This window comes from Marmota monax, unplaced genomic scaffold (assembly GCF_021218885.2).
Source record: "Marmota monax isolate L192 unplaced genomic scaffold, Marmota_monax_Labrador192_F-V1.1 WCK01_AAM20220418_F8-fsc00315, whole genome shotgun sequence".
In the NCBI taxonomy this organism is placed as follows: Eukaryota; Metazoa; Chordata; class Mammalia; order Rodentia; family Sciuridae; genus Marmota; species Marmota monax.
The window spans coordinates 808,884-831,596 of NW_026692798.1; the positions used below are offsets into that span (position 1 = coordinate 808,884).

Below are 22,713 nucleotides of genomic sequence, written 5' to 3' on the forward strand. Positions count from 1 at the left end.
GGAGATGGCCCACCCAGTCCAGGTGAGCTATCCTTGGTGGTGATCTGTGGGACATGAAGCCCTGCTTTCAACCTAGCACCTCCTGGTGCCTGAAGCACAGGGCTTACAATTTGCGGTGAGGTCATGTTGATACGACATATGAAGTCACCTTTGACAATTTCACCTGGAGAGACCAGCCTATTTTATATAACTTAGGAGCTAAGTATTTTATTTTATTTTTTTACATTTTAAAAGTGTTTAAAACTCCACAGACCATATATAGGAAGCAATGGCTACAATATTACTACTTGTCCTTTTAGAGGTAAATTGGCCAACCCCTATTTCAGTTTTGTTGTTTCGGTTTTTGCAGTGCTGGGGATCAAACCCAGAGCTTTGCACATGCTAGGCAAGTTCAACCAGTTTCTTAAAAGCACTAGTGATGAGATTTACAGCAGTAGTGATCAAGCATTAGTATGAATGTCACCTGCACCGTGCCAAAATGCAAACCAGGTGTGATGGTACATTCCTTTAATCCCACCAACTCAGGCAGCTGAGTCAGGATCACAAGTTGGAGGCCAGTCTTAGCAACTTAACCAGACCCTCAGCAATTTAATAAGACTATCTCAAAAAGGGCTGGGGATATAGCTCAGTGGTAAAGCACTCCTGCAAAAAAGCATATTTTTGGCATCCAAAGATTCATGTGAGGGCCCTAGAATCTCCATCCAATAACCCAAGTGATTATAAGATGGGTCAAGTATATTTTGAGAAAAACTCCTCTGGACATTCTAAAATTTATTTTGCTGGATCATCTTAAGACCATCAAAAGGGACTTCTTATTGAACTGCCTTTATTGGTCTGTTAATTTAGAGTTATGATATTGATCTGCTGTTTGAGAAATATTGCTTTTCCCAAACAACAAATTTGCTTCTATCTTAAGAATATCATGAATCTTCTCATTATCTTATTCTACTGTAACCAATTTTGTTCCACTATCATTTACTTAAGAAATGTACACAACCTGATGGTTTGCATTTTTCAAGGTTTAACTCACCTTTATTTTCTATTTTGTCTTCACCTAAATTTCCCCCATTTGTTAATATTATGCATCATATGCATATTCCTTAATCCAATAGGATTTAGTTTTCCCAACTAAGAGCAAGAAATATACATATGTTTATATATAAATATATATAATGTTTCTTTTTTCCTTACATAAAATTCCTAATCCAATGAAATGTGGAAATAAGAATTTGTCAGCCTAGATTAGGAAAAATGCCATGGCAACAACTCTCCCCACCCTCATGTTCCAGCCACTACGAGATCAGGTGAAAGGAGTTTAAGTAGAAAAACTAAAAAGTAAACCAAGAAAGAAAATCCAACTTTTAGTATTAAAAATAAAACAAAACAAAAATGATTCAATAGCTTTGAATAAAGTATCAATAATCAAAATTTATAAAATGGACAGTATTTATTAAAGATTCAAGTACCTGCTAAGCACCATACATGTATTAGTTAATCCTTACACATTAAGCTAATAACAATTATTTCCTTCTTTTGTTGTTGTTGTTGTTATGCTGGAGATTGAATCTAGGGCCTTATGCACATACCATGGAAGAACACCACCACTGAGCTACATCCCCAGTCCACCAATTATTTTCATTTTTAACAAATATATATCTAAGGTTTGAAGAGAGTAACTCGTCCAAAGGTCATTATAATCATTAAGTGATGAAACTGGAATCTGTACTAATATCTGATTACAAAGTCCACTCTTGAAAAGTACTCTCCAGAGATTTAAAAATAAAACAATACAATAACAATTATTCTGCATGGACAGATAAAGTGATGAAAGGCACAGGGAGAAATCCATAATACATATTTTAGGGTTCGCCTATGTGCAAAAGTAGTAATTATTCAGAATTACTAAAGTTCCGTCAAAGACTAAGAACCAAAAAACTCAAGAGTTTCATTTTGCATAAGATGAGAAATAAAAAAAAAATTTTTTAAATGACATACATGGAGCTAGATATCAAGTTTAGATATCCAGACAAAAGTGAACAGGATAAAATGGATAGAAACAGCTGTCAAAACAACAAGTCACACTTTCTGTTATTCAATTTTCAGTTCATGATGCTTTTATTTTAGAAAACACACTGAATCAAACAAGTTAGAGCTACTGCTTTCTTGTTCTGTGTATTTCTACTTTTCTCTTGAAAAAAGGGTGAAATCTATCTTCATCCATTCTGCTAATGAGATAATCAAAGGATCACCGGTTACTTCAAGAGAACCTAGGGGGAAAAACAAATATAACTCAAATTACAGATTTAAATAAATTTTATGATCAGTTGAGAGGGGGGAAAGACACAATATCAACTAACATAACAATAAATTACTACAAATTGGCTAGATAACAAAGACTACAATCTTTACATTGCCATTCTGTGTCCTGGTTTTCCCAGTAAGCAAAAGTATATTCTAATTCCAATTTGGAAGATACTTAATGTTCTTATCATTAAAAATTAAAAGCTATACCTATTATTATTTTGTATGAGCAAATTTGAGTTTTCTCCAGGAGAAACTATTCTAAATCTCTAGAATTTGTTCTCTCTAGTAGGTGAAGACTTACTAGTTAGTTCAATTTATAGGTCCATAATGATGTCTACTTCATTTAAGATGCTGTCAAGACAACAGCTCACCTTTTTTCCCTTTCCTTTTCTTTATCCCAAGTACTTAGATTTATTTTAGAAAGTTACTTATTTAAGTATACTTTCCCAGGGATTAAACTACCCCAGAGAAATAGCTTACTTACATTTTATAAAAATTAATCCAATGGAAGACAGACAATATTCATAATAATTTAAATACAGTCACAAAGATGCTATAATAGTATTATTCCTTAACAATACTACAATAGCATTGTGTTCCACTTTAGTCAGAAAAACTGTACCAAGAGGACAAAATTGAGAAAGATTAAAAATTCCTTATATCAAAAAAAACTTAAAAAAATATATAGTACTAAAAGGCCCAAACAAAATTCTAGGCTAAGTCTTCAATAAATCATAGACTGGAATAATTTAATTTTAGATTCAATTCATGTTGGTCATCTTTTTTCAGCTCTAAAAAAGCATAACTTTATTATTATTATTTTTTTTAAGGAGGCTGAGGTAAGAGGATCCCAAGTTCAAGGTCACCTTAGCAACTTAGAGACACTGTCTGAAAATTTTTAAAGGTGAAAAGGGATGGTGATGTAGCTCAGTAGTAGAATACCACTGCCAATGGATTCAATCCCTAGTACCACACAAATCAATGATTTCATAAACTAATCAAAATTGTTGATTAACACAAAGCTGTTTAAGACAGTGTATTCATATTTTATGCTAATATGCATGTTTTTTAGCACTAAATATAATTTTCAAAATACAAGGTAGTTTCTTTTTACACAGTAATGAAAATTAAAATTTACTGCATAGACAATATTATCAGTTATTCCAGTATCATGTTACATGTTACTTCCTATCTTTCTAAGTAAATACTCATTTATTCACTTGCCCCCCTGCTGGCCTAAAAAATATGCAAGGAAAAAAAAAAGGTATTTCAGAATAAAAAAAGATTGCTGTTTATTATAAACTGACTTCTTTTCCAGAATAGGAATGGATGGTAGGCAAGGTGAGAATTAATTAATGGTATATTAGATGTAAAAAAATCCATTCTTCTTCTTTGAACACAAAGTATCTTAATTTATTAATTTGCAATGCTGGAGATTGAATCCAGGGCCTTGCATATACTAGGCAGCCACTCTACTACTGAGCTATATCCTTAGCCCTTTTTGTAACTTCTTTTAACAATGAATAACTTTTCAATGTTAAACCCTGGAAATGATGTACTCATAATACCATTTAATGTACACAACACAAATAAGTGTATGAACAAGCAATTCTGTATGACATTATGTAAAATGGCAACCTACTGCTTTAACAGACTCCCCATACTGTATTAGATATCGATAAGCATAGAAAGTGACAACTTTTTTGGTGGCATCACACCATGTTCAGTAATTAGATTTTGAAGAAGATATGGTATATAGTGCAAAGAGTACTACACATTGATAATCAGGTAACTTGGATTTTAGTTCTGGTTCTCTAATCTTGGGCAAATCACTAACTTCTCTAAACTTTAATTTCCTTTTCTACAAATTCAAATAAAAAGGTTTACATTTTAAACTTCCTAAATTTCTATGGCAGACCTTTGTAGGTCAGCATCTCAATTATAGATATCAATAGAACTCCCCCTTTCTCCTCCCTCCCTCCCCTGAGTACTGGGGGTTGAACCCAGGCCTCACTTCACCTACTGAGCTTCATCCCCAGTAACCCCCTCCCAAACATACATACACTTTTCTGAGACAAGGTCTTGCCATGTTGCACAGATTAGCAACAAATTACCTACTCACTGGGATTACAGGCATGTGCCACCAAACCCAGCGAGAACTCACTTTTTAAAAAATAATCACTTGTCTGGATAATATATTTCTATCATCTATAAATCCTGAAAACAATTATTTGTGTGTTAGTTTAAGAGAATAGAAAAGCTTCTGAAATGCTCATGTATATAAGATTTAGACGGCTTCGTTTTAACTTTTATTTGAAAGACTAAAAATTCATCTTCTCTAATACATGTATCTATAAAACAATGACCGCTTTTCTCATGTTTTGAATATAACAGACTTTAAAAATCAGTCACCTAGAAGTTAAAAGCCTAAATAAGGCTGGAGAGTAGCTTAAGTGGTAGAACACTTGCTTAGCATGTATGAAGCCCTGGATTCACAGCCCAGCACTGCAAAACAAAACAAAACAAAACAAACAAATCTAAATAAGATTAAGAATTATATTGCCTCTCATTTCTGTTCAAATAAACAAACAGGTTGGTTGGTGGAAACAATAAAGAAACTATAATTAAAATGAACATGTAATTGAATAGCCAGGCCTATAGCTTATTATAAATTTAATGTAAATATAAACTTCAAATATGATTTGCTGGGCTGGGGTTGTGGCTCAGTGGTAGAGCACTTGCATGGCACATGTGAGGCATTGGAATAGATCCTCATCGACACATCAAATAAATAAATTAGTAAAACAAAGGTATTGTGTCCATGTTCAACTAAAAATTAAAATGATTTGTTGTCTTCTATTTAGCCCAAATTCTAATATGTAAGTAATCACAATGGTGCCACATGGATTCACTTACCTAAATGCAGGTACAGACGCCTAGGCAGTTACAGACAAAAAATGCCAATGGAAAGGAGGAAGAAGACACACACACACACACACACACTTACTCACTAACTATTAAGAAAAAAAGAGGCAGGCAGAGATGCAAAATAACAACATTGGATAAGTAAAATCCAAAGGGCTCTGAAAGAGAGAAGACCATCCAGACAAACTAAGGTAAGAGAAGTTAAAAAGGGATAGAAAGAGGCAGAGGAGAAAACTAAGAGTCAGATAAGCAAGAAAGAAATATAAATACACAGAGTGGACTGATGTGCATGCAGGGTGACAAGGAAATGGGACTAGTTCAAAAAGAAACAGCCAGTAGACCATATCTTATTACCCCCATGATTTTTTTTTCCAAAATACATTCTCTAATTATCCCTTCAGCAGTCCTACTAAAAATGAGGCAGTCTTAATTTTATAAAATGGTTAACAATGTATACTCTTCTTGGAAGATTTTTAAAACATTAGATGTACTAGCAGCTTAACTTTTTTCCATTTTAATTATGTAACACAGCACTGGTATCAGATTAAAAAAATACCGTTGATTACAAATTACTTACCATTTAGAGTCAAAATCCAGTAATCTGTTTCCATTTTTGCCCCCCTTGCTTCACTTGGTATGTCATACTCTATATCTCCTCTCCTATGCAGATTTTATGTCAGTAGCCATCAATCTGAAGAACTCCTTCCTCTGCTGCCACCTACCAGTTTATTTCTCTGCTGCAGCAGAAGGGTATATAGAAAAAGTTCTTGCTTACTATTCAAGACTAAAGAGAAAAACCTTTAACATGTCACATTTTCGCATGTGTAAACTTTTGCATGTCTCACCCAGATATTCCCCCCAAAAAATCATAAACAAAAATCCCAATCACAAAAATCAAATAATGTATGATCAATGTTCATGCTAGTGGGGAAAATTTAAAAAAGAAAGTGGAAAGATTCAGACACCCAACAACTGCCATCTCATTTTCTGTTCTGTCATAGTTTCCTTCTTTACCTTCTTTACAATTTACAGGGTAAATTAACATTTACCCTATAAATGTTAATTGTGTAAATGTATAATTCATAAATTTAACTAGGCAGTCTATAACTCCTACAAATTTAAAGTTCTGAGACCACTCAAAGAATTATGGAAGTTACATGTTATTCTAGAAACTAAGGGTGTTTAGGTGCTTTACCTGCTTGAGCTTTCAATGTTCTGGACTGCTTATTGCCCAATGGCTCTGAATACATTAAAACACGAACATATACTCCACCTACATTTAAAATAGGGTAGCATTTGTATGCCCATATAAGCACTGAGGTACATATATAGATCTTTTCTTTTAAAAGAGTAATAAATTTAAGTCTTTTAAAAATATTGACCATGAATGCATATTTCCTCAAATTGTATATACACAACATAGAAAATTAGGGGGAAAAGGCAGACAGAATGACAAATGTAATAGCAGTCATAGGAGAATTGGGAATTAACACAGCATAAATGTTTTCTGCTTGTTAAAACCTAAGATTCATTTCTATTCTTGATCTGTTTGTCACTGGGGGTCTACATTTCAAATATATTCTATATCAATTATTAAGGAATGATATCTAACAATGAACGGATGGTAACAGTAATGGCTTGTTTTTGTTCCACCCTCCCACTACCTTCACCATAAAATAAATATGCACAACTTTGCCAACTTAAAAAAAAAAAAAGTCAAAATAAAACGAACACTGACATAAGCACCAAAAGCTAGTCAACAGTGGCACTGCAATGACATTGTATCTGCTTTCTCATTCCTTCCCCCATCTCAATCCCCACCCTTTTGACCTCTGTATATGGGATGAGCCTGAGCAGGAGAAGTTGGTGATGTCAGGACTGCGCCGTTCCCACGGATGCTCCTAGAGGCCTGCTGTGCTTCTGGGAACTGGGGCACAGGGATGTCTGTCTGACTGAAACCTAAAACAACAACAGTTCACCCCACCCCTCATGTTCCCAAACCCCACAATTGCAGCCAGGTATATATGCTATATAAGGTCCACCTAATAAGTTTGAATATGGTAAAATCTAAAAGCAAGATCATCCTTTACAAGTCAGTGGTTTGCAGTGGGGGCAGCAGAATGGAGGTTGTTAAACTCTCCATACCCTATGTAATCACATACTACATACATCTTAATGGTGGCCATTCTTAGCAGCAAGAGAACAAGGGTCTCCTGAATGAACCTTTTTATTAGTACACATCATAAATTCCTGCAAGACTGAAGTTGGGACTCCTTTATTAATAAATTTCACCTCAACAAATTATTTTTGTCTTAAAATGCTTATGGGAGTGACTTCTGCTATCTTTTTATATGAGGTAAATGAACATGTGACTTATTACATGCCCTCCCTTTAGCTTTAGAAAGAGAACTCGAGTCAGGATTTCTTTTTAACTAACTAGTAGTTTTTTAAAACTTATAGCCTTTTTGGATAAGAAATTTAAAGCTACAGTATAAAATTATGCAGAAGCATATACAGAAAAGGTACTGCCTACTTTTGCTGCCATTCTAACATACTGGAAATGAGGATTATTTACCAAAATGCAAAAATATGGTAGTTTAAGCTCTCATATTAAAACTAAAACTTGCAGAAGGACAGAAGAAAGGAGGAAAAGGTGGGTGGATGGGGACAGAGAGAGAAGGGGATAGTCTACTAATAGGAAGGCTACTGAAATGGACAAGCTGCACTCCTACTCCTGCTACTGGCTTTATGATCATCATGAATCTGCTTAACTATGTTGTGCTTCAGTAATGCTTTTCTTAACTGTTCAAACTATTCTAACTGTAATTTTTGATTGCTTAAAACCTTGACTTTGTGATAATCTTAAACTGTTCACATTTATTTCTCTAAGAGCTAGCTTCTCAGAAATGCTAATTACTTCTGATATGACAGTGCTTCCATAACTAAAATGCTTTTTTATTATCTATATTTCATCATTTCTTTCCCTTTTATAATTATGTTATTGAAAGAGAAGCACTAAGGTAATTGAATGCTATGGTGAGTTTTTACCATATATATAACCTACAACCTAATTTTACCTTTTCAAAACTCTAGTTTTCCATACCTGTCAACTCCTAATTGATGTCTTTATACTGTGAGCTCACTGTGTATTCGGAACACCAACCCCTGAAAAAGCTTAAGCCAGAGTAGCACAATGGAAGAAACAAACAAACCCAAAACAAAAACAAAGCCAAAAGTCACACTCTGAAATACTTAATTATAGACATATATGCAAGGAATGGAATTATCTAAATGGCTAAACAAAATTCCCAAAGAAAAGTTCTGAGTTCATCTCAAATCAATTCAAATGTTACCCACAAAACATCTCCTTTAATCAAATTTGCTAGATATATTTATGCATTATTTTTTTAAATGACAGTTATGACAAACCCACATTGCCTTTAAAGTGCATAAATAAAGGAAACTTTTAAAAAGAAAAGTAAAGTTAGCCTTGTGATGGAAAGAAAGGAGAGTCAAATTACCTGCAAGCAGGCTGGGGCTGTGCCTGAATCCAAACCGCTGCATTTAGCATTCATTATACAGCTGCATTATTGGGGGAAGGGGAGTTTAGAAGGGCACTGACCCCGAAAGTTCTCAATACTTCTCACTCATCATCAGGAAGGGGGAAGAAGGAAAGTTTTTTCTCTGGGTATTTTTTTGTTTGTTTGTATTTGTTTTTTTGGCTCCTGAAAAGGCTGGCAAAGAACAGTAACAGTGCAAGCAATTAGAATATTTCTTTAAAAACAATTTTAAAAATCCAAAACATTAAGGAATTTTAAAAGCCAAACTTTCGTTAATATAGAAAAATTTTCACTAGAGTTAGACAGCCACCAAAACAGCATGGCAAAAGGGCACTGGTATAAAGGAAATAAAATACCACACAAAAATCGAAAACAAAACTAAAAACATTTCAAATTAAACCTGGAAGACTAGAGATTCCAACAGCAGATTTCTGTCCACTACCGAAATATTCCAATATCCAAGCTTCAAATGCACCTACACTGTATTTTAAATGAAATTTTGTTTTGTTTTGTTTAAGAAGAAAAATAAAAGAAAGAGCAGTGAACCTGGTTATAAATCCTGCAATATATTACATATTTTTAAAATCCTAGTACAACAAAAACAAATTTTAAATAAAATTAAACAAACAAACAAATAAAAACAGTAGCAGCAGAGGTTACCTGTCTGAGCACCTACATTTTCTTAGGAGGGGATCGTGTCTCACCAGCCAAATAGCCCATAAACCTTCTCAAAAAAAGCGAGCCAGGAGAAAAATATAACACAAGGGTTGATTTCACAATGTCTCTAAGCCCCCCAAGCCCCAAAGTGGGGGCTCACTGAACGAAGAGAATTTGTTTTCCCATTGCTTTCTTCTTGAGAAAAAAAGGAGATGATTTTGAAAGTCAGTGACTTTTTTCAATGCCTTCGGTACCTTTTCTCAAAGTCTGACAAAGTGCTCCATGAAAGCAAGTCTCTTGTTGGATTTTTCTAATGTTCCAGGGTAGTTTTCTTATTGATAGCATATACAGAAAGATTTTTTCAAAGTTCATTGGAGAAAAGCCAGCAGAAATGACCAATTATAGGCACCAAAAAAGAAAAAAGACTATTAAAAATTTTTAAATGGAAATAGTTCATATGTATAGATAATATAGTAAAAGTCCAGTTTTCATCATGGGTGACATAAAAACAATATCAGAAAGAATTATTTTAAAAATACAATTTAGAATTACAATTTTAACAATATACAAAAATTTAACAATAATTCAGAATTTGGCATGATAATGATTACATATATTTGATAAATACATTTTATCTCTCATAATAGTGAAGATCATACAAAAGTTATTGAACAATTATGAAAATAAATTCAACTACCACTTAAATATCTAATGCTGATATTCACTTTGAGTTCTTCCAGCATTTTTTTTCTTGTTCTTTACCTTAATTTTTGAGGAAATTCAAGATACCCATGTTTTTGAAATCTAATATGATCATTCCTAACCTTCTCATTCTAATGTGTGAGTATGAACTCCAGAAATAGATTGGTCATGTTTTAATATAGTATGAATGCACAGAAAATGGACAAACAGGGAGTAAAAGTATAGGTGAAGATTTCAGATATTTCTTGAAAATGGTTGCTTAATTTGGTTGTTAAAAAATGGCTAACTACATTTTTCCTCATCCCTTACCCACAACACAAAATTAGTTTTTCATCAAATAAGGAGGTTGTTCATTTTGTGTTTTTAAATACATATTAACCTATATACATATGATATATAACTGTTCAAAGTATATGTATCATAATATGTATGGCAACCAGATGGTCTCTACATGAACATATGAATGATAGTTTGATTAAGCAGTTCTTCATTTATTTCTCTATACCAAATAGTATGCACCTTTCAAAATATGGTCATTCGGCAGAAGTACCAAGTATTTCTTTTTGTTAATGAGGCAGAGGTACTTATGTGAGTCTGAGTCCCCCAATAACCCTGTGCAAGTCAAATTCTTTTAGATGCAATTAGAATATACTAAAGATAAATTAGAAACTTCTCTTCAGTTATATTTTTTCTCAGGTGAAATGAGACAGTGCACAGATTAGAGGTACTATTCTATTTGTCAACAATCAACCTTTCACTCAATTTTAATAGTATTTAATTCTATGGAAAAAAACAAGTTTTATTACATTCCTTTTTAAAACGGGGAAAAGCTGTACAAGTAAGCATGATCAAACCTCTGTTAGAGCTGGTTAATACTGATCTTTTATTATTGCCTCGAAGTCTCTCTAGTAGTGTCCAAGAAATTATGTTAAGGTCCATCTGAAGGAAAAATAGCACTGGAGAGGCAAAGAAGGGCTTGGGTAAAAGCTTCAGAGGATTTGTAGGGAGATGGAACTTGCTGTTTAAAAAATTATGTTGAGCTCTGTAGCATCTCCATTTCTTAACATACCTTCCAAACCCATCATTAAGATAATTTAACCAATGTTATAAAGGCTCATATTATATGCAGTTCTGGGGCTTTTGTGATTCAGAAAATAAAGGAATAAAAAGAGTGGTCAGTACTGAAGGCTTAGGAGTAGGGCTATATGAGACTCAATACTGCTAATTTAATCCCCAAATAAAAACATCCAGTCTACCCAACCCCAAATCCTATGTGTAAAAAGAGAAAATGCATAGCCATGAGCATTGACAAAAAGCATGTAGCTTTGAATAAATCATACACGGAACAGTCTAGAAACAAAGGAAAAAACCAAACAACATACATATAATACACATGAAGGCCTAAGAAGCACCTATTCTTATGTCTTTAGGTGACTACCTCTACCCCAGTGGAGTCTAAGTCATGAAAACAATGCATCTGTTTTTTAAAGTAAAAAACTGTGTTTCCCATCATGCTCCATTCTCTACAATCTATCCTTTTTGTTTGGTTGGTATAAATAAAAAGCAAAACACAAACACATGCATGCGTGCACACACATACATATATACTCCCTTGTAAAATGTGAAAAATGCAAATATGTAACGCTGGCGTTAGAAAGCACTTTAGCTTCATACTTAAGAAATTATAGGTCCCTGATGTGCCCCCCCAAAATATTTTTCCTTGTCCTTATTCTTTAAATGTCCAACCACAAAGAGAAAAACAGAAAAAAAAAATAAAAGGTTTTAAATGTACATGTTTCAAGTCAATGTCTTGTTAACAAAAAGGTAGCATTTTTTTTTTTTCCACTTTGGCCATTATTAAAAGATGCAGGCATAGAGCAGGGAATGTTAGACTAGCATGTATTAAAAAAAAAAAAAAGTAACATTAACAGAGCATATATCTTTCAAAAAAGACTAAAACACTAACAAATACAAGTCAATGCACATATTTTAAACTAGTGTAACTTTATCTACATTGAGTAAATGTTATTTTGTATACCAGACATTGCAATACTGTTCATTTCTCTGTCATCATGCAAACATGCCAATTTTGTCATTAAAAAAATGTCTTTATTGGGTTATATTTACTTTGCCCTCCCACCCAAATTAAGGGGAAAAAACAAAACATAAAAATGAAAAATACCAATAAAAGAGCCCCTTAAGATTTCATAAACAACTATAAATTAAAGCTGCTATTTAACAGCAAAATGGTAGAATTTTCAGATTTACAGATAAAAAATTCCTGTAATTTAGGCAGATGTTTTCCTCACTCTTTACAAATTTTCAAACACAATGTAAGGTTATGCTATCGGATATTTGAACCAAATCAATGTTTTGTATAAAAACAAAAGGAACCATGAACAAAATTTTCATGTGCCTCATGGCCTGAAAGCATACAGTTTTTGGTAATTTAAAAAGTAACTAAGAGAGCCTCCTGACATCGTTCTATCCCACCTCTTCTGCCTCTTTGTAGAATCTGTAAATTAGTCAGTAATATCTTACTAGCAAAGGTCTCATCTATTTCCCTCTTCTCTCAACTAATCCTACTAATTTTCCTCTCATCCTCCTGAGCATCCTCCATGAACAGCATTGCAAGTTGGCTTAAAAAAGAAAAGGGAAAAAAGAAAAAGAAGGTTTTACAAGGGTTTTGTTGGTTAATTATTTACCAGTGGAGTCACTCCACTAGGAGTTTGATTTCATTGGCTAGCAGCTGGTTCATGTTGAATAGGCCCCCTGGGAGCTTGGTGAGTAGCTCTCGCTCCGTGCTTTCAGGGTCACTGTCGACAGAGCTGGAACTTGCGCTCATGTTGTCGACAGCAGTGCTGGCAGGGGGACCCAGCTCCGGCTCACTAGTCTCACTGGCCGTGGACACCACGGAGAGCAGGGACATACGCCGGGTGAGCCGGCCAGAGGGCAGAAGGGAGGCGGCATAGTCTGCTATGATACCAGCTACATCTAGATTACAAGCCTTATCAAAGGCGATGAAACCTACATTTGCATTGGCCTCGCAGACACAGAAGGAGCCGTCATCTTTCATCAACAGGTCAATGCCACACACATCCATCCCCAGGATATTAGACACCTGGATAGCTAGCTGCTTTCCTTGTTCACTCAATGAACACATCATTCCCACACCACCTGGCAAAGGAGAAACAAGAAAAAAGTTACCAAAATAACAAAGTTTTGAAGTAAAACTGATGTTAGTCTCATTAGGCTAATCCTCTCTTCTAAATCTGTAATGAAAACAAAGGTGCTATTCTAGTATATAACTGGAATTTTGGACTCTAGATTTACTGCATTAGAGATTCTGTCCTTATCTAGTCTCTTAAAGAATTGACTTTAGCACTTTTTCAATGTTACTTTTTCTGAGAAAGTCATTAAACTTTCTCTAAAGCACATCTTACTTGCAATAATATGAACCTAAGACACATACTCATTGATAACCAACAGGAAATGGTTCCACAACCATTCAAATACAAAATCTACACATGCTGAAGTCTCACACAAAATGATGTAGTACAAAATTTAAAATAAGCTCTAGATTATTTACAATACTGAATACAATGTAAACACTGTATACAAAGTTCTTATACTGTACTGTTTAGGAGTAATGACCCCAAAATACCTCCAACACGTTCAATACAACATCATCACTGCAGGCCTAACTGCACATTACAAAAAGAAGACTCAAGATGAACAATGCTCAAACAACAAGTGTGAGGAGAGACCAAGGATCTGTCATATGGCAGGAGACTACAGCAGGGTATGCCCATACATCACTTGATTTGCAGATTAGCACATGGCAAATTCAAGGTTTGTTTTTGGAATTTGATGGAATAAAAATATATATTTTCAATCTGTAGTTTGTTAAATCGTTGGAAGCAGAACCTGTAGATATAGAGTGCTAATTATATAATGAACTTTTGCACAAAAACAATTAGGCCACTTTATGTTACATAAGAAAAAACTTTTACAAATTTTTAATTTGAAAAGACAGCTGAGATGAAAAATAAAGACCTAGGAAAGAATGGCTGAACATGGCTCTGTTCCTCTATACAACCTACACTCTAATTTATCTTGCCATTCCTAAAATAAAAAAGCTTCTGGGTTGTGAACTAGTTGAACACGGTGATATATGGGCTTTGCTCTTATTTGAGAGAAATGAAGCAGAACTAGGTTCTCTCTTGGAGACTAGCTTCAGGATTCTGAAGAGAGAAAGAAGGAAAAGACCTTTGAGAAAAGTTTGAGTGAAACAGCTCTGTGCATTCACAGAAGTACCTCTAACAATATTACATGAGCATGCTTTTCTCCTTGAATTCAAAGAGGCCAAAGAGTAGCTAGACTGGTGTGCTGAGTCCTCCCTACCACCAAAGCTGGTAGGGGAGGTTCAAGAAACAAGGCTTCCCAGTGTCTGCAGAGGACATACATAAAATGATGCAAATAACCAGAGCTGAGTGAGCACTGATGCAACAACAAGATAAAAATCAATCTACCACTTGAATGAAAGAAATAAGAAGTTAATGAGATTCAAGTTCAATTTAAAAAGACTTTCTAAAGCAAAAACAAAACATGATTTCCCAATTTAAAAAATTCAGTAGAGAACATCCAAGAACAACGGTGCACACCTGTAATCCCAACTACTCAGGAGACTGAAATAGGAGGATCTCAAGTTTGAGGTCAGCTTGGGCAACTTAATGAGACTGTCCCAAAATTTAAAAAAAAGGCTGGGGATATAGCTCAGTGGTACAGCACCAAGTACAGAACGAAAACATTCAGTAGAGGAACTTAAGGAAAGTCAGTATGTTTGCACACAGCTGTTAATTCCAGCAACTCAGGAGGCTGAGGTAGAAGGATTGCAAATTCAAGGCCAGCTTCAACAATTTAATGAGGACCTCAGCCATTTAGCAAGTTCATGTTTCAAAATTTAAAAAGGGCTTGGGATGTAGCTCAGAGTAAAGCACCCTTGGTTCAATCCCCAGTATCACTGGTGGTAGTGGTGATAATGATGACCGTGATAATAAATGGGAACTGAAGGAGAGTACAGTCATTTTTGAGAAATCACTTAGAAAATCAAGGGTAAGAGAGAGAAGATTTAATAAGATTAAAGATGAAAAAGAAGATATCACCATAGAATCTTCTAAAATCCAAAGGATTATCAGAACCTATTTTGAAAGCTTCTACTCCAATATACTAGAAAATCTAGAAGATACTGACAAATTTCTATACACACATAACCTGCCTGAATTGAATCAGGAAGAAGATATACATTATAATCAAGTGAATGAAACTGAAACAGCAATTAAAAGCCTTAGAAAAAAAAGAAAAGCCCAGAACCAGATGGAATCTCAGCTGAGCTCTACCAGACTGTACAGAAAGATTAATACCAATCTTTCTCAAACTATTCCATGAAATTAAAGGGAGAGAACACTCCCAAATACATTCTATAAAGCTAGTATAACTCTGATACCAAAACTAGACAAAGACACATCAAGGAAAGAAAACTACGGATCAATACTCCTGACGAATATAGATGCAAAAATCCTTAACAAAATATTAGCTAACCACATTAAAAAAAAGACAGAAAAAAGATAGTTTTCATGTAAGTTTCATTCCAGAGATACAAGGTTGGTTCAACATACACTAATCAATAAATGCAATTCACCACTTAAAAAAAAGTAAGGGCAAGAATCACATAATCATCTTAAAAGATGCAGAAAAGGCCTTTGATAAAATTCAGTATTCATTCACATGAAAAATGCTGGAGAAGCTAGGGATTGAAGGAACTTAGCTCAACCTCATAAACGCCATAAATTTATGACAAACCCAAAGCCAACATCATACTGAATGGAGAAAAACTAAAAGTATTTCCTCTAAAATCAGGAAGAAGGTTGTCCACTCTCACCACTCAATATACTCCTTCTAACACTAGCCAGGGATCAGGTAAGAAAAGGAAATCAAAGGGATACAAATAAGAAAAGAAGTCAAACTATCTGTTTGCAATGACACGATCCTATACCTAGAAGACCCAAAAAAAAACTTCACCAAAAGATTTCTAGTGCTTATAAATGAGTTCATCAAAGTAGCAGGATACAAGATCAACACCCATAAACCCACAACTTTCCTGTACTCCAACAGTGATTCAGTCAAAGAAGAAATCAGGAAAATCATTCCATTCACAACAACCTCAACAAACAAACAAATTCTGGAATTAATATAACTAAGGAGATAATTTTACAATGAAAATTATATAACTAATTCCTTTCAAATTCTCTGTGTGCTCCTACTCTATATCCTATATTTTCAGAAATAAGTCTTTATGTTGAATTTCAAGCTTATCAACACACTGCTTTTTCTTTATAGTTTTATAATGTTTGCATTCTTAACTATGCACTGTTAAGTTTTGCTGTATATTTAAATTTTACATAATAAGGAATCAGACTACATATATTCTCCTCTGACTTGCATTTTTATTCAACATGATGTTTTTGAGATTCATCCATGTGGTTGTAGATCTCAGAAAAGTAACTAGTAATAAAATTATGTAGGGTCTAGTAGCCACTACATAAACTTGTTTTTCTCTAAATTAAATGGGGAGTTCCTAAAGGACTATGAGCAAGATATGATTTGTCTTGCAATATACAGTAATCCTCCCTCATCTGTGGGAAATATGTTGTAAGACACCCCTCTCCTTACCATAGATGCCGGTAATTGTGCATACCAAACCATTTACTTATTAAGTAAAAAGGCCTATAGCTGTATACAAATACTGGACAAAAGCTATAACATTTACTTTATATATCAGAAAGACACCTGCATTACTTTTACCTAGTGAGCAGTTGCTTTGCATTCTCCCATCTGTTGAACAACGTAACATGGTACCAACAACACGGCCTCCGACAACAATGACTCGCACATCCCGTCCATGAGACTCTTTAACATACTTCTGGAACAGGTATGGAGCTTCATGACGAATAAGATGGCTTAGATCAGCCAAATGATGTTTATCTCGAGCCAAGAAAACAGCTTTACCTGTGATTTAAAAAGAATAATATATACACATAAGTCAAACTGTGGACAGTTAATATCTACTACCTGCACATTCTTGAGTACCAATCTATTCTTTCAAAACTAATTACAGCTGGGCATGATGGTGCTTGTCTATAATCTCAGGGTCTCGGGAGGCTAAGGCAGGAGGATACAAGTCTGAGGCCAGCATCAGCAACTTAGTGAGATCCTGTCACAAAATAAAATAAAGAGCTGGGGATATAGCTCAGTGGCAAAGTGTCCCTGGGTTCAATTCTTGGTATAAAGAAAAAGAAAAGGAAATAAAAAATTACACTTTTTAAAGTTTTCCTTGTTAGAATGTAGTTTAATTATAATTAATCAGATAATACAAGAATGTTTAAAGACAAAGCTAATAATCTTCTTCTACCATTCCCTCAACCTCCATACTCTATGGTAAACTAGAACTCATTTTGGCAAATGCTGAAAGGTAAAAATCCAGAGATTAGCCAATAATGCTAGCATCATTTATTAACAAAACTTTTCCCTCTGAGTTAAAAGTATAAGTGTCATATACTATTGTATAATATTAATACTGTATTAGTATGGAGTAACATAGCATGTTATTATACATGTCAACTTATTTCTAAATTCATTAGTCTGTTCTATTCCTATTTTTGTGCCAATCAAAGTAGCTCTTTTTAAATGTAATTATAAATTCCTTTCTTGGGGGACAAAACCCATGTCTCTTCTGATTCAGTCAACAGTTCCAGCTAAACTGATCCAGCCATCCCAGTCAAAGCACTAAATTTGTAGTCCTCATGTTTATAAATCATTTTATGCCTTAAACATTCTTCCCTTAACTTGAAGTCATTATATATTTTCACAGACTCTTATAAAAAGACTTATAGTTTGCCTTAAGTATCCAAGAATTTAAATTTATAAATTGGGAGAGAGATGATTTAAGTTAGAGATCTAAGGTGTTCAAATTTTTAAGAAGGAAGATAAAAGTAATTAATTTGAGGCTTACTATGAATGTGCATGTAAAGCATCTAGAACAACTCTAAACAGAAACAGCTTCTAGTTAAACTTATCTTGCAATAATCACCTAGAAGTGTGACATGTCATGTACCTATCAATTTCTCTTTATTCTTCAGCATTCTGTTACAAAATCACCCTTATTAATTTTCAAAAATAATTTAAAAATTCTGTATCAAGTCAAGAACTTATACAATACCTCTATGACCCCGTGTATTCTTCACTACCATTGGGAACTCCAGTACTTCTGCTTCATCAATCATTTTAGCAAAATTTTCATGGCCACCTGGTTTAGGAAAAAAAAAAAAAAAAAAAAAAGAAAGAAATCTAAGAACAACAGAAGTATTTTGTGAACAATTTTATGGAGGCCAAAAATAAATAGTACAGGAAGGTAAAAAGTAAGAGTCTGTATGTAGCTAATGTTTTCTTGGAGAACACAAGTAAGTTGAAAGTATTACTCAGTTATCAGTTTTTAAAAACTACTCCTTGTAAAACAGGTAATAGCTTTCTTAAACTGTACATATTCTGATATCCAACCTAAAGAAAGTGTCTTTCAGTTAAAAATAATATCATTTTTCATATTTTTAATACTGTAACCCTCCACCACACAAATAACCAAAGCCACAAGACTTAATATATACATTCCTTCCTCAGATTAAGAAACTAAACAACGAAGGCTGGATAAGGTGTAGCTCAGTGGTAGAATACTAACTAGGCCCTGTACTCAATCACCAATACTAGGGCGGGGGGTGGGGGAGTGGTGGTGGGGGCACTGAACACTGAGTTGGTTAACAAAAGATTTATTCAGGGTTGAGGAGATACTGCATGCATGTATACACCTACAGATGCAGGCATACATACCTCTCTTAATTATCAAACACACAGCTTATTTATTGTTATGCTGTGATTAATAAGAGTTCATTCTATACTGAAGCACTCAGAATCCATGGGTTGTCTTGTTTCTTACTTGTCTTTATTGCCCAGGAACAAATGATACAACAGCAAGATTAGAATAAATAGAATGTAGCTAGTAAAAACTCAGCATGATTATAGAGGGAAATCAAGCCATGAAAAAGTTAATTTGCAGTTTAGAGAAATTAAAATAATTCAGCCAACAAATTTTAATCCATCAATATTAGAGTTGATGGATTTGATTAACCTTTTTCTTCTTTCTATTCTCATAAAAACCAGAATTCCAGAACCCATAATATAAGCTAATATCCCAAAAGTATCAGGAAGACAGAATTCTCATTGATCCACTTTTTTTTTTTTTTTTTTTTAAATAAAGGCTGGAAGTATAGATTACAGGTAGAGAACTTGCCTAGCATCCATCAGGCTCTGGGTTTGATTCCTAAACCTGAATTAAAGAAAGTGGCGGGAGGGTGGGGGGGAGAACCTCCAAGTATTCAACTGGAGATTTATTTAGAGAAATGTCTTTGGAAAATACTGTACTGATCTTTTCCAAACTAGAAAAACTGAAAGGGCAAGAAATACTTTAACATAATATTGTTCATAGCACTGCTACTCAAAGTATGGTCTTGTAACCTGTGCATGTTTATGACTTGTTATTGACATATGATAAACACAAACAGAGTAAACACTAACTAGAAGCTTTAAAGCAACTGTGGTGATATTTTTATTGTATTTTACAGGAGTATTAATTCTTAGCAGATGGATCTTTAAAAAAAAAAAAAAGATTCTGAAACTACAGATAGTTTCAGAAACACTGTTTTAAAGCACTTAAGATATTTTCTTAAAAAATATATTTATGAAGTTATGAAAATTATAATGACAATAAGAAATCACACAAATATAAAATTGTTATCTTTTACCTCAAACTTTGGCTTGCCGTTTACTTTTATGATAGTTAATTAGAACAGAGCCAAACTCACTTAAGCATTGTCTCTAGCAGTTTCTGCACAACAGTATTATTGAAGGTTACCATAAAGAACTTTACCAAAAATTTTTGCTAACCTCATTCTACCTCATACTGTGAAACTAATCTGAAGACATAATTCAAAATTCTTAATACTGAAAGTCACTCTCTTAAGAAGCTTCTTCATGTTCACAAATCTACAATATAAATTAATATGGATCTCAAAATTATCAGTGCTTTGAACACTTAGGACATATACTCTTACTAATGGCCTCACCATAAGAGAAAGTATCTGGGAGAGGAACACCGTGGCCAGCTAATTCTTGAAATGTCCAGAACTTATTAACACAGTTAAGGATGGCTTGGGGTCGGTTCATCAATCGACATCCCATCTTCTCTAGATGGCGCAAAACAGTGATGTCACTATCACTTTGTACCCAAGGGGTTGGAACTCTCACAACCACCACTTGGGGGTAGGCAGAGATTAGTTCTCCATTGATCCGTAGACCTAAAATACAGGAATGAAACCAAAATCTTTAGAAAGGAATAGATAATAAAACAGAGGAATAGTTATACACAAAAACTTAGATCACAAAATTAAATGTACTATGTTGTTAATACTGGGTTGGGAGAGAGACACATTCCTTTGTAAGAAAAAAGAAAATTCCTATACTGGTTAACTAAATCATATATATGCCAACAATGATTACTACACAGCCATTAAAAAGAATGTCATGTCATGAATATCACACATACATACACCCAGAGACATAACACCTACCCCTCAATGTTTCTGTCCTAACTTTACTATTAGTGTTACTTCAATTACTATGTCTAAAAGCTAATTAAAGCCAAAGAACTAAAGTCAGCATACTATAATGATACATACATACCCATGTTTACAGCAGCATAATTCACAACAGCCAAACTACAAAACCGGCCTAGGTGCCCATCAACAGATGAATGAATAAAGAAAATGTGGTATATGTACACAATGGAGTTTTATTCAACCATTAAAAAAAAGAAATTATATCATTCGTGGGAAAAATGGATGGAACTTGAGAATATTTCATGAACATAAGTGAAACCCAGAAAGTCAGGGGTCATGTTTTCTCTCACATGTGGAAGTCAGAAAAGGGGAAAAAAAAGGGTAGAGGGTGATCTCATAAAAAGTGAAGGGAGATTGGTAGAGAAGAGAGGAGAGAAGAGAAAAGGGACATAATGGAGAATGATATTGGCCAAATTATATTGTTCTACTGTGTGCATGTACGAATATACAATAACAAATCCCCAAATAATGTACAACTGTAATGCACCAATGAAAATAAGGAAAAAAATAAATCAAAGCAAATAATAAAATTATTTATATATCTGTTTCTCCTCACAAAATCTTGAGAACAAGGACCTTATTTGTCTCATTTATTAATCCATCCTGAGCATTTAGAAAAGAATATCAATACATAGTAATTGCTTAATGTTTATTCAATGAACTGTCCTTCAGTAAGAGATTGATCTTAGGTTACTTCTATAAAATGTAATTCAATTCAGCCCACCTAAAAAATGAATGCTATATATGCATTGACATAGAAAGAGGTCTCTGATAGACTTCTAAGGTAATTTGTATAAGAAATATAAAACCTGAATGTTTTAAAAAGTATATGTTTTCTATATACTTAAGACTACAGTGGGGAAAATACATCAATAACACTAAATACTTACAGAATTGGATGGGAGGTGAATACATTTGAAATTTTTGTATGAGTGCTTTAAAAATAAATATACATAAAATTTTAAAGTCAAAGTCGGTTTTAAGGAGTAACTTATGAATACCTTGTTCCTGTATTATTTGGAGCCTCCCTAAATAGAAGTATTAGATAAAAGCTCAAGGATCTTCTCAATTTATATGCCTCAACTATAATTTTATTGATGTAAGATACTGCTATTAGGGTAAGTTGATAATTAAGCAAGATCACATATTATGAGCTAACCAGTTTTTAATTAAGAGAGTGTGCTGGACATTTCCTGTTTACAGAACACACCATCCCTATCTTTCACCCCTCCCATCTATGACAGGATCTTAGAAGCACTTCCCATATACCACATGACAGCAGAATTCTATTATGAGAATCCACCAATGACATGACCCTCATATAACATTTTGATGGTGAAGGAAAATTAGAAATTATTCTCCCCTAGAGACTATGTTGTCATCAGCAGATATAAAGTTTGCCAGAAGCTTCCCAACATTCCCCTCAAGCATCCACTCTGCTATTATAGGTACCTTGAGATCATGGACAGCAGACTTCTAGAATCCTATACTTACTCATTTCTTAAGCTTTACCAAGGGCTTGACTAAGATAGGCAAATCTAAAGAGTATTTTTTTTTAAACTGGGGAAAAGAACACATACTACCATTGAGAATTAAAGTTTGGAGACAAAGATAGAAAATGGGAAAGTTGAGGGCTAAGGGATATAGTTAGCTCGGTGGTAGAACACTTGCCTAGCATGTATGAAGTCCTAGGTTCAATCACCAGTACTACATAAAAAGAAAGGAAAGGAAAAACTCAGCTTGATTAAAGCACATCTATAATCCTGACAACTTGGGAGGCT

The 22,713-nt window shown here is 34.1% G+C and overlaps 1 protein-coding gene across 7 annotated transcripts in view; it reads right to left on the reverse strand.

Moving 5' to 3' along the window:
• Positions 1 to 1,428: 1,428 nt before the first annotated feature.
• The window catches only part of Rimklb (ribosomal modification protein rimK like family member B), an 83,042-nt gene continuing 61,757 nt past the window's right edge, over positions 1,429 to 22,713 (reverse strand). For 3 of the 7 annotated variants that reach the window (XM_058580508.1, XM_058580504.1, XM_046448212.2), the window contains exons 3-10: positions 20,381 to 20,611; positions 18,427 to 18,513; positions 17,013 to 17,216; positions 8,751 to 13,325; positions 6,425 to 6,502; positions 5,807 to 5,966; positions 4,717 to 4,809; positions 1,429 to 2,267 (exon numbers count right to left, since the gene is read on the reverse strand). In XM_058580508.1, the coding sequence (XP_058436491.1) occupies positions 12,862 to 13,325; positions 17,013 to 17,216; positions 18,427 to 18,513; positions 20,381 to 20,611 (986 nt within the window). In that variant the 3' untranslated portion in view covers positions 1,429 to 2,267; positions 4,717 to 4,809; positions 5,807 to 5,966; positions 6,425 to 6,502; positions 8,751 to 12,861. The remainder of the gene's footprint in view (positions 2,268 to 4,716; positions 4,810 to 5,806; positions 5,967 to 6,424; positions 6,503 to 8,750; positions 13,326 to 17,012; positions 17,217 to 18,426; positions 18,514 to 20,380; positions 20,612 to 22,713) is intronic. The other 4 variants (XM_058580507.1, XM_058580509.1, XM_058580505.1 and 1 more) reach the window with 4 other exon arrangements.